This window comes from Diabrotica virgifera, chromosome 6, assembly GCF_917563875.1.
Source record: "Diabrotica virgifera virgifera chromosome 6, PGI_DIABVI_V3a".
In the NCBI taxonomy this organism is placed as follows: domain Eukaryota; kingdom Metazoa; phylum Arthropoda; class Insecta; order Coleoptera; family Chrysomelidae; genus Diabrotica; species Diabrotica virgifera.
In genome coordinates, this window is record NC_065448.1 from 60,774,194 (window position 1) to 60,786,936 (window position 12,743).

Below are 12,743 nucleotides of genomic sequence, written 5' to 3' on the forward strand. Positions count from 1 at the left end.
AAAAAGTTACGAATTGGCCGGTGTACATTTTGATTTGAAAAAGTTTGCCATTAAGAGTTACGAGTTGGCGCGTGTCCACCAATAGGTGTCAACCAAATGGCGTGGCAAGAGCGTCGAAGTGGTGTGGTGACCCAATGGTAGGTAAAATTCCTAAACATGTCTAAACATAATTTGTTTATATATGTTCCATACCCATAGGTATATCCTGCTAATTGCTAAACCTGTATAAACATAATATGTTTTTCTTCGTCGAATTCCAAATCGAATATTTTAACATGAAATAATGAAAAAATTAAACACTTTTCGGAGAAATTCATTGAAACATTTCTAAAACGTTTAATCTTTAACTAATATAAGAATTCTACTGAAAATATATTTAAAAATTCAATTTTTGACCTTGTTTATCTAACTAACCTATCACTGGAATGTGTTTTAAATACAATTGGTTTTAGTTTAGTTATAATCGGCTTTCTGGGAAGATCGTAATTTACATTTTAGTATTTTTTCTACGGGCGTGCAAAAATGTCTACTTTCACGCACACGTTTTAGTTTAGAAACTTTTACTTTTCCGCACGCGTTTTACTTTTCTGCACGCGTTTTACTTTTCCGCACGCGTTGAGATATTTTAATATGGTCTTAAAATAATTATAATGCATGCAATAAACTAATATTTAGATATTATTTTCTATTTTATTTCAAATGTATCTTATTGTTTTGTTGTCATTAAAAATTGTACAATTTTATCGACAAAATTTATAAAAAGTCAAGAAAACAAAAGAATAACAATTCAATTTACTAAAATTACATAAATCGTCACTATATTTACAATAATAACAATAATAATGAAGTTAAACAGAAATAATCAATTGCAAAATTTAAGTAAATTGCAAATGCATAGTCTACCTAGTAATTAATAAGTTTAAAAGTTAAGCTGCTGCATATGACACCCAAATATAGACAAAAAAATGATAAAAAAAATACTACTTGTGCAAAGGGTACTGTAATATCTTAGTTATTGATTAAGAAAATCTTCTACTGAATAATATGGTCTTTCAGATAGGTAGGCTTTTGTCAGTTTACGGAATTTGGGGAAAGATGCTGCAGATATAAGTTGAAGGAATGAAGGGGTTTTGAAGGGTGATCTATTTAATGAAAATATTTTCATCAATTTGCCACTTCCGGTTATACCGGAATTTGCTTAAAACTTCGTTTTTTTAAATGGGACACCCTGTATATTTTTACATTTTTAGATTCTACTTGATGTCTTCTTTCTTAAAATATGCGGTTTTGTAATGTTATACAGGGTAGTTTAAAAGCTAATTACGTTTCTTTATTAATTTCGTAGCAAATTTCACACTCTGTAGAGTTGTAGTAGTTGGATATCAAAAACTCTATTTATATTAAAATGATTTTTGATATAGTCTACTATTATTAAAAATTATTAGTATAGCTAAATGTTAAATTTTAGTATACAGGGTTGGTCGAAACTCGGAATGAGGATTTTCTGAATTTTCTTAAATGGAACACCCTGTATTTTAGTATTGCAATGAAAAGACATTTTATGGTACTTTTTTATTTCTTAAGCATTCCCTATACCTAAATGCTTTAATTTGTGCTTAATTGTTAATCGCGCCAAAAATGTTAACTACGTAGTATTTTGATAGCTCAACCATTATTGGTAATTTTAAAGATCAGTCTAGATTAATATGTATTTATTTCCGAAAAATTATTTGTGATTGAATATTTTCACGGCCAACCTAATAAAATTTCACGTATTTTTTGTTGAAATTATTGTTTGACTTGAATCACCAATAACTCACAAATTAAAGCAGTTAGGTATAGGGAATGCTCAAGAAATAAAAAAGTAGCATAAAATATCATTTCATTACAATAACAAAATATAGGGTGTTCTACTTAAGAAAACTCAGAAAATATTCTTTCCGAGTTTCGACCAACCCTGTATAGTACAATTCAACATTTAGCTATACTAACAATTTTTAACAATAGTAGACTATATTAAAAATCATTTGAACATAAATAGAGTTTTTGATGTCAAACTACTACAATTCTACAGGGTGTGAATATTGCTAGGAAGTTAAGAAATAAAACGTAATTATCTTTTAAACTACCCTGTATAACATTACAAAACCATATTTTAAGAAAGCAGACATCCAGGAGAATCCAAAAATGTAAAAATATAGAGGATGTTCCATTTAAAAAAAGGAAATTATAAGCCACTTCCGGTATAACCGGAAGTAGCAACTCGATGAAAATATTTTCATTAAAGAGATCACTCTTCAAAACCCCTTCATTCCAATTTTCATGATTCTGTTTCCTTTAGTTCTCGAGATATTTCTAATAGGACTTTTATCTGCCTCACCCTGTATATTCTCTCTTCCGACTTTGGCGTTGCAGTCTCCCATTATTATTTTGATGTCAAACCCTGGTAATTTATCATATTCTCTTTCCAATTGCTCGTAGAATTCATCTTTTTCTTCTTCTGTGGCATCTTCAATCGGTGCGTGTACATTTATTATACTTATGTTTCGTTTGTCCCCTTTTAATCTTATTGTGCATAACCTATCTGATATTGATTGGAATGCCATTACTCTTTCCTTCCATTTTCTCTGTATTATAAAACCTGTTCCTAACCTTCTGGTTTCTCCCCCGCTTTTAAAAAATACCACGTCTTCTATTTCTACTATTTCTGTCTCCAATTGTTTTGTCTCTTGTAAAGCTATTATTTCTACATTATATCTTTAAATTTCTCTAATTAATTCTTGAGTTTTCCTGTTTCGTATGTGCCTCTTACATTCCATGTACCCAAGTTAACTTTAGTTTTCTTTTTGTTATTTTTGCTTATTGCCTTGTCCATTGCCTGAGTCGTTTCCGTCTTCTTTATCTCTGTTGCAAACTGTATCTTGTCACTTTTCGGCTTTTCTTTTTTATTGCTGTCTTGATTTGTCTTATTTCCATAGTTCGTAATCCTCTTCTTTGCATTTTTCGTCGTCATTTGTTTCCTTTTGTTGCTATTGCTTAGTTTTTTGCTTTGGTTTCTACCACCAACGTTTGGTTTATTCCATCCCAGCGCCATATTTCATGATCGGCATATATTTTCTTATACCCTACTTTCACTTTTCTCCCTTCCTTTCTTAGTTCTTGCGCTTTTTGTCTGACACGTTTCTGTACAATTCTGTCGTTCTTTGATAGGTCGTCGTTGATATAAACTAGACCTTCTTCGCGATTTCTCAATTTGGTTTTGTTTCGCATGATTTTTCTTTTATCTTCTTCCTTTTCAAGCTCAACCAAACAAACTTTTTCTCCTAACTTCAAAGCCTTCTCTATTTGTACATCTACTTCTAATTCTGTCTGCAGAAAATTTTTCATTGCATGTTTTAGGATATCTGGGCCATTTGTATCTATTTTCAAACCATGTATATATATTTCAAACATTTCATATATATGTTTCAAACCATATATTATATATTTTCCCCCTTTTTTGATTTTCTAAACTTTCAAGCCGTTCTTCTATTTGATAAACTGCCTGTTTTAGTTTCGTGTTTTCTTTCCTTAATATTATATTCTCCTGTCGTAGCTCTCTTATTTCATCTCTATATTCTTTCTGCTCTTTACGCATCTCGCTAAGTTCTCTTGATTGTTCCTCGATTTTTAAACTTACTGCTGCCATCATTTTCATAATTTTTGTGCAATATCCTCCATTTTCTCCTTTCTGTAGGAGGGAGATCTGCTTATTTTTCGACTTTTGTTAAAAGCCCGTTCCAATTCTTCCTCTTTTCTCTTCTTGTCGTTTTCGTCCGTCGTGGTACCGTCACTTTCAATTCGAAATAGCTCTTCGTATTTTTTATCTTCTCTGCTCATTACAACTGGTTCGTTTCACTGCGATAAAGGTCTCGTTCGGACTATCTCCTCAGAAACTTAACCTTTCTCAGTGTAACGTCTTACTTTTTTCTTTTTTTTTGATAAATTATATTGAGCAGTATATCAACAAATCTAAAATGTTTCAAGTAAATGTTGCTTAGTTTTTATGATTAATCCAAATCTGCAATAAAAAATATAGGTTGTCATTTAACATTTTAAAGTTAACCCCCACCCCACCTGCAGGGGGTGGGGTGGAGGGTCATGTTTAATGTTATTTAATAGCTTTTTGAAAAATATTAAGAAGTTTTTTGGTTTTTAATTTTAAAGTGTATTTCTTGAGATATTAGGGCGTTTCTATAATTTACCTATGGTATCAGAATAAATTGTTTTTTCCGATTATAGCGCCGTGTATCCACAATTCGAAAACATTTCTCAAATAAAAGTTGTTTACTTTCACATAACGAATCCAAATCTGTAATAAAAGCTGGGGGTTTCTATTTAAGATTTTAAAGTTACTCCCTGCCCACCTACCTCCAGCGGTGGGGTGGGGGATCGTGTTTGGTGTCATGGGATAGATTTTTAAAAATTATTGAAAACATGTTTTTCAGAGATTTTCGCTCCGATGTTTATTTCGCGAAATGTTCGACCGTTCCGCTACTTTTGGGACACGCTACTTTTTTATATATTTATATAAAAAATACTTGTATAAAGGCTCCCCCAAACCGACGCGGAAAATTCGCATTACCTGCGGAATTCCGTACCGCATACGATTCGCATTGAATTGTTTCCACTGTGGTAAGTATACAAGTTCAGACAAGTACGATTTTCGTCGTTCGGGCATGCGTTTTGTCTGCGTATTTATTCGTCCGGAATCTTAGTTCGCACTCGACAGCGTTTTTATCAGTTTCGCAGTGGTTTCGCATGTGAAAAAATTGAAAATGGAGAGAATTATTGAGTTGGTTCGAAAGTATCCTATTCTCTATGACCTTTCTCATGAAGATTATAAAAATGTAAGGAAAAAGGACAAGATTTGGACTAGAATAGGAGAAGAAATAGGCGAAAATGGTGAGTAGTTTTACGATTTGTGTTGGTTTATTTTTCTACATCTAAGACTAAAGAAAAGCAGAGGCCTAAACAATACTATATTTACTGCAAGAAGAGTCCATTATTTTCATCGTGAACAATTTATTCATAGTCCTGAATTAAAATACGTGGCAAATTTTTCTCGAACAGAAAATGCCAGTCTTGCAGCTCTCCTTGGGTCATTGTCCAAATTTTGAAATGCTCCAAGTTCAGGCTCTGGTGGATCTAAAAGATCTATGAATCTATCATCACATTTTTTTGTCCTTAGAAAATTATGCAAAATACATGCAGTTTTCACAATGAGAATACTAGTATCAATTTTTGTTTCCATTAGTCTGTAGAATATACGCCATTTTTGTGCCAATATTCCGAAAGCGTTTTCTATTACTCTTCTCGCTTTACAGAGCCTCATATTATAATTTTCCTTGAAAATATATGTTCTGCTTTGACTGTATGGAAAGGGCCTCAACAAGTATGGTTTTAGTGCAAAGGCTTCGTCTCCAATTAAGACATGGGGGGAAAGTTCATTCTGGCCTCGGAGATTTTTCGGCTCAGGTACACCCATCTGATTTGTTTCAAATCTTCTTCCCATGTTGGAAGCTTCGAATATTCCACCGTCGCTGTTTTTACCAAAACCGCCAATATCAACTGAAATGAATCTATAATTTGGGCCAACAATAGCCATTAATACTGTAGAAAACTTATTCAAATAACACCAATAATTAGATCCTGTTTTGTCTGGACACTTGATAGTAACATGCTTGCCATCGATGCTACCAATACAATTTGGGAATCGCCAGGTATTTCTAAAACCTTCTTCAGATTTTTTCATATTTCTGTAGTTGGTTCGGGCAAGTAAATATGTTGCAAATTTCTACATAAAGCTTCACAAACTTCTACAACTATGGCACTTACAGTCGAAAACCCGACTCTAAAACTATGGCCTATTGTATAAAATGTATCTCCGGTAGCCAGATACCTAAAAAAGAGTATTTTGTTTCAGGGGATGAAATTAAAAAAAAATGGAGGAATCTGCGCGATACGTACGCTAAGTACATAAGAACTAATAAAACTAGAACTGGACAAGCGGCAAGCGATAAAAAAAATGGATATGGGCAGATCATATGGAATCGTTCAAACCGTTTTTTTGCTAAGACTGCATCCAATGTCACAGATGTTGATACACAAGAATCTGAAGCATTCCCAAATATAGAATCACCCGAAAATATATTAACGGATGAAAATTCCGCAGTACAGAAACCAACGTGTAGTAAAAATCTACTAACAACTCAGACAGATGATTCCCAGAATAAGATTCAACCCTCCTCATCGAAACCTACTCGAAATGAAGCTCCTAGGGTTACTCTTTCAAATGAAACTCCTTCTACAGGCAGAACAAACAGAAAACGCAATTCTGAGCCATCCACATCTGTGAAAGATATGATCAGTTATTTTGAGAGCAAAAAGAGAGTAGTGCATGATGCTACCGATCAACTGTTTTTGGCTCATGCTTCTACGGTAAAATCTTTCTCTCCTAGAAGGCAAATTGAAACAAAAATGAAGATTGCGCAAGTTATCATGGAGCAGGAGTTGCTTCAATTGGAGGAAAGTTCTTTGAATAGCCATCAATCTAGAGCTGAAAGTACAGACACTTATCAAAACCCCTCTTCCGTCGGAAGTATTTCGGTTGTATCCCTACCTTCACCAAATGACACTGCATTACCTAAACAATCGAATACTTCTGGGTTCTATGAAGTGAATTGTGAAAATAATTATATTACACTACACAACTTGGCGCAGAGTTGCAACCAAGCAGCTTCTCATAATCCATCAGTTTCCAACTATGTCAATTCCTTTGACCCTTACAATACATAAAGTATATTTTAGAGTTATTTTGATCCTTATTCTCTTTTACTGTAGTAAATTAATGATATAAATAATGCCTGCAGTTTTTTTTTCATTTTCTTACCTTAATGTTATGGCCAACCGTTCTTCGGGAGAAATAGCTTCTCGGTAATTCGTGTCTGATTTTCTAATATCATTTTCTACAAGGTGCAACAGTTCATCGAAACAATCTATTGTCATTCTAAAATAAATGTAGCATCTTTTATCGTCTTTTCGTAATTGAGGCATCAGCGTGTGATATTCCCCACATTTCAGTCTTTCTAGATTGATATCATGAACCCATTTTCTTCTTTTCCTAAGATTAAATTCATAATATAGTCCATATTGTTGTTTTAGGATAACTATAGATAATAATTTTACCTTGAATTGTCGTCCTCCATTGCTAACATTACAAGAGCTTCTTCTTCATCTGATGATGTATACATTTTTGTGAAGAATTGAGATCACTGAGTAGTATTCTTTGTTTTTCGTTGTCACCAACTCTTCTCAATACTAGACACATACGAGTATGACGCGAATATATTCGCTTCAATATGAAGTTCTTTACGAATTCCGTCAGGAATTCGACTGCGAACTTTCCGTCACGAATCCGCTGCGAATAATTCGCGTTGGTTTGGGGGAGCCTTAAAGCAAGTGTTAAAGCACTAACGATTAATTTTATTTGGAGCGGTAAATCGGTGGAGATTTGCACGATCTTTTTTAACAAAAAAATGGACCAACTTTATTTTGAGCACAACTCGCTTAGTTTTGAGGCTCGAAACTTTTATAAAAAATAAAAATAAAGCTTTCTTTTAACAATTTAAAAAATTTTAATTTTCCCGAAAAGTGCATAATTTTTTGATTATTTCACGTTAAAATATTCGATTTGTATTTGGAACAATTCGATTTGGAATAAGAAAATTTTTTCTTGAACTACAACTCTGTTTTACTGTTTCGATAGACTTCACGAATATACAGTTTTTTTTTGTTTTTTTATGAGCTACATTTTTGATAAAATTATTTTGTCGATTATTTCATTCATAGGAGATTCTGACTAATAGAAAGCTACAGAAATAAAAATTAAACTGATAATTTTTGATAATTTCCCGTCGTCAAGTATATTACGTCAGATGACCTTCGTTGCTATGAAAAAATACATTCAGTGACATTAATGACAATTAATGCTTTAAAAATTATAAAATTGATGATTTTCAACCGTCAAATATTTATAACAACTGCGTGTTTAATTGTACTAATTTATACTTACATAAATAAATTACAATAAAATTTTAGTCTTGAACAGTTTTATTCATGAAATAATCGCAACAAATTGCACTCGATCTCTAAAATTCCATGTAATACAGTAGACAAAGACATTCAGTCAATTATTACAGATCATGAAAATTTCTTTCAGTTGTACCCATTTACTGAGCAGGAACTGATCGAACTCCTGCAGTGTAAACTTAAAAACAAATCCTTTAGTGGTTTTGACGAGATACCTGCATTTTTGGTGAAAAAGGTTTTACCTTTTATAATCAATAATTTAACTTATCTCACCAATTTGTCTTTTTGCAATGGGGATTTTCCTAATTACTTAAAGACAGGCAAAGTAGTTCCCATTTAAAAAAAAATGAGATCCACGACTGGTCAGCAATTATAGGCCTATAACAATTCCCAGTATATTTTCAAAGGTATTTGAGTATGGATATTTAAAGAGATTAAATGGATATCTAAAAAATAATATTATCATAACTATAAATCAACATGGTTTTCAAGACAATAAATCTACTAATACGGCAGGCCATGCATTTTATGCTCATTTAACCAGTTTGATTGATGCAGGCGAATGTCCTATTGGAATATTTTGTGATCTCAGTAGGGCATTTGACTGTGTCAACCATAAAATATTATTTAAAAAACTAAAACAGATAGGTATTACAGGAAATTCTTTACAGTGGATTATGTCATTTCTAAACAATAGACAACAATATGTGAGCCTGCAGATGAGGATCGAGGATTGTGTGACCAGTTGTAGATCTAGTCTTGTTACTACAAACATGGGTGTTCCCCAAGGATCTATAATAGGACCAATTCTCTTTGTAGTCTACATTAACGACATCGTACAAGTGGACAGAGCGGTAAATTTCACTATATATGCGGATGATACGTCAATCATTCTATCAAACAAATCCAACGTAATCCTACAACATCAATGTAATGATTTTCTTTCATCTTTATATTCTTGGTTTTGTGATAACTCGTTGCATCTTAATGCAGAAAAAACGCAAGTTATACATTTTCACAATAAACAAAAATACCTTCAAAATCTTCAGTTTATTTTTAACAACATGCAAATAGCTACGGTCTCGTCAGTCAAGTTTTTGGGAATAACGATTGACGAAAGTTTTGATTGGAAGTTGCATTGTGGAGCGGTTGTTTCGAAGTTGAGTTCCATTAATTATCTAATTAGAAATTTAAAATATGTTTTGACGGAAAATCAGCTAATTATGATATATTATGCACTCGTGGAGTCCAGGCTAAGATACGGGATATGTTTTTGGGGTATGTCTGGTTATGCAAATGGTATTTTCGTCATACAAAAGAAAATATTGCGTTGTGACGCTGGTGTCTCCCGACTAACTAGTTGTAGAGAATATTTTAAAAAATATAAAATTTTAACATTGGCGTGTCTATACATTTTTGAATTATGTGTTTTTATTTTCAAAAACTTACATCAGTTTAAAACGAGTGGTGATATGCATAATTTAAATACCAGATATTGTAATAAACTTTATATACCATTTTCAAAAGGTAACATTAAATTTAAATCGCCTCGGGTATACCGGCTACAGGTGTTTAATCATTTGCCCACAGATGTAAAGTCCACCAGTTCAATAAATGTGTTTAAGAGGAATCTTAGGCAATTTTTGTGTGAAAAAGTGTTTTATACAGTCGAAGAATTTTTTAGATCTTAGATATTAGCTGTATTTCATTTAGTTTATAAATTCATTTCATTTTATGTCTTGTTTAGTCTAGTTTAGTGTTTAGTTTTTAGCAATGTATATTTATGACTAATTCTATACAAACTATGTTTGTCAGAAAGAAAATAAAGAATTTGAATTTGAATTTTGAATTTGAATTTGAAAATTAATATAGAATTTTAGAGCTCTTGTGCAATTACTACTGATAATTTTTCGATATCTAATTTGAGAAAGTACCTATTTTTTGACTTATTTGCGAGAAACCGCCTGAAAACGTGTTTTTTCTTTAAAAAATAAACAATTTTACTCGCAAATAACTCGGTATTGACTTAAATAAAGAACCTCTACAGAACAACACTTGCTTATAACTAGCCAATTTATACATTTTGGGACCTATTTTAAACGTATGTTTTCACCCCGAGAAGGGGTGATTTTCACCCCCCAAGTAAAGGTAACCAACGGCACAAGTCCGACTTTGCAGTAGAGCTTTTTACTGGACTATTTGCTGGGGTATTAGTGTATTCATGCACTGTTCCAACCATGTACATATGCATAAAATAATATAACAATAACACATTTTTACACATATATTAGGCGAAAGATGGGTCCCCTGACATATCGGGGCCTCCGCAAGCTCCATTCTACGGGGGGGCTCTGGTACGCCTTTGACTGCCAGTAATATGAATTATTTCTCATAAAGATGGCATTTGCTAGTGCAGTAAGTTTTTCAAGTGTATAATACCCATTATGTTAAGAAAAATGCTTTCGTTACGATCATTAAGTAAGGTGAAAAATATCAAAACGTAACATTATATCAATAAAAAAACGTCCAGATTAGCATCGAACTCGTGACCGGCTGTTTGTACCTACTAAAATAATAATCGCTCACCAGTTTCAACACGAATGTTTAAAGATCACACTTACGAGTATATACATAACTTTTTTTGCTTTTGATGCCAGAAATTTATTAACACTCCGTTCGACGACGGTGGTCTGTCAGGCCCAGACTACGAAGTAAAATATTAGTTCTTTAAAAATAAATAATCTAGGTACAATGTGGGGATTTACGTTATCTTTCATAGAAATAGCACGTACATTTTACATTACGTTTTACAAAACAAATCGTTTTATCCTTTTCAAAAAAAATTACTTTGTCTTGATAGACCATCGTCGTTTGTTTATTCATATGCAGGAAGCTTTTTCATATACAGGAAACTATAGTGTCAAAAAACGGCCTTTTTTCCTTTTTCTTCAAATAAATGGAAAAGAGAGAAACTTATGCTTTTTTTAGTACAAATATCTTCGAGAGCATGGAAAAAGCTTTAATATGGAATATTACAAAGCTCGATATACTCATTTATTGCTAATATAATTGCGAGAAAAAGTCGAAATTGCAAAAAAAATATTAATTTTGCAACAACTATTCCAAAAATCAGTGTACAGCTTTGAAAGTCATGTCAAGTAAGAGTTCTTTGGTGCTTAATATGCGACAAAAATTTCAAAGCGATTCATTTAATTGTTTAAATTTTATTCAAATTTTTTATCCTAGAAATCTTTTTATTTGCAATGATATAAGTCAGAAGAAAATGGTCTTAGAACCATTCTACAGGTGTCAAATGATAGATCACGCATAAAAAATGCATGTATTAGTAATAAATAATTATGCAAAAGTATCGTCAATTTTTCCTCATAAACTTTTTGAGTGACTATTTTCAAAAAAATCTATTTTTTACCGTGTTTTAAGTGGAAAAGTATAATGGTAGGGGAGCAAAGTATGCTAAATGTGCAGTCACTCGAGCGTTATGGGGACCTATTGGGTTGTGAAGAGTAGGTCATAAAACCAAAAAAAGTTAAGTAAAATTTTCCATTTTAGTGGGCGTTTGCCATTTTTTAATTTAATTTTTCATTTCCAATAATCGTTTTTTCCGATTATAACGCCATCTATCCATAGTTCGAAAAAATGTTTCGAATAAAAGTTACTTATTTTTACGTAAAAAATCCAAATCTGCAATAAAAAATGGGGGCTCCTATTTAAAATTTTAAAGTAATCCCCCACCCCACCTCCGTGGGGGGTCGAGTTTGATGCCATTCGATAGATTTTTCAAAAGTACTGAATAAGTGTATTTTACAGTTTTTCGATCTGATGTTCATTTCGCGAAATATCGCGGGATTCGTGTTTAAAATACTAAATTTACCCCCCACCCCTCTCCATGGGAAGTCGTGTTTAGTATCATTCGATAGATTTTTAAAAAATATTGAGCACATATTTTTTAGTTTTTCGATCTCTCATTCATTTCGCGAAATATTCGCTTTTTTCTTGTGAAATTTTGGGACTCGCCCATTTTCTTACGTCCTGCTCAAATCGTCAGATTTTTGAAATATATATACCCCTTTGCATGTACTTAATTTACCTTATCTTAATCTGACAATTTCGAGTATTTTTAAGGATAGATTTGTTTTTTCGGGCCCCCCTTAACGAACTCCCCTGTATTAAGAGCCAATATATGGTAGAGATACATCTACAGAGTACCAGGTTTCTCCCCATATGCTAATCTGACGCGCTCGAGTAACTGCAAAAATCCCCGCTTGGGCTCCCCTACCATAAAGTAACGTTATGTATATAATAAATGATAAAAAATTGTATGTATAATTTATTAAAAAAAAAAAGAATATAAGGAAAAATTGACGATAATTTTGTAAAATTATTTATTACTAATAAATGTTTTTTTTAATTCACTTTTTTGAACCAATTCGAAAATTTAGCTCGTGCTCTTTAATTTGACATCTGTAGAATCGTTCTAACATATTTTTTTGTCTTAATTATAATATTGCAAAAAGCTCTCTCCGAAAAACAATTTGAATAAAATTTAAACAATTGAATGAATCGTTTTGAAATTTTTGTAACATATTAATCAC

At 32.3% G+C, this 12,743-nt stretch overlaps 1 protein-coding gene across 1 annotated transcript; it reads right to left on the reverse strand.

Moving 5' to 3' along the window:
• Nucleotides 1-5,790: 5,790 nt before the first annotated feature.
• On the reverse strand, nucleotides 5,791-7,489 carry LOC126886073 (uncharacterized). Its single transcript, XM_050652917.1, has 3 exons — nucleotides 7,228-7,489; nucleotides 6,932-7,162; nucleotides 5,791-5,941 (listed from the first exon to the last, which is right to left on the reverse strand). Exons 1-3 carry the CDS (start codon nucleotides 7,290-7,292, stop codon nucleotides 5,791-5,793), a joined length of 447 nt encoding a protein of 148 aa, XP_050508874.1. The 5' UTR covers nucleotides 7,293-7,489.
• Between the last annotated feature and the right edge of the window lie 5,254 nt (nucleotides 7,490-12,743).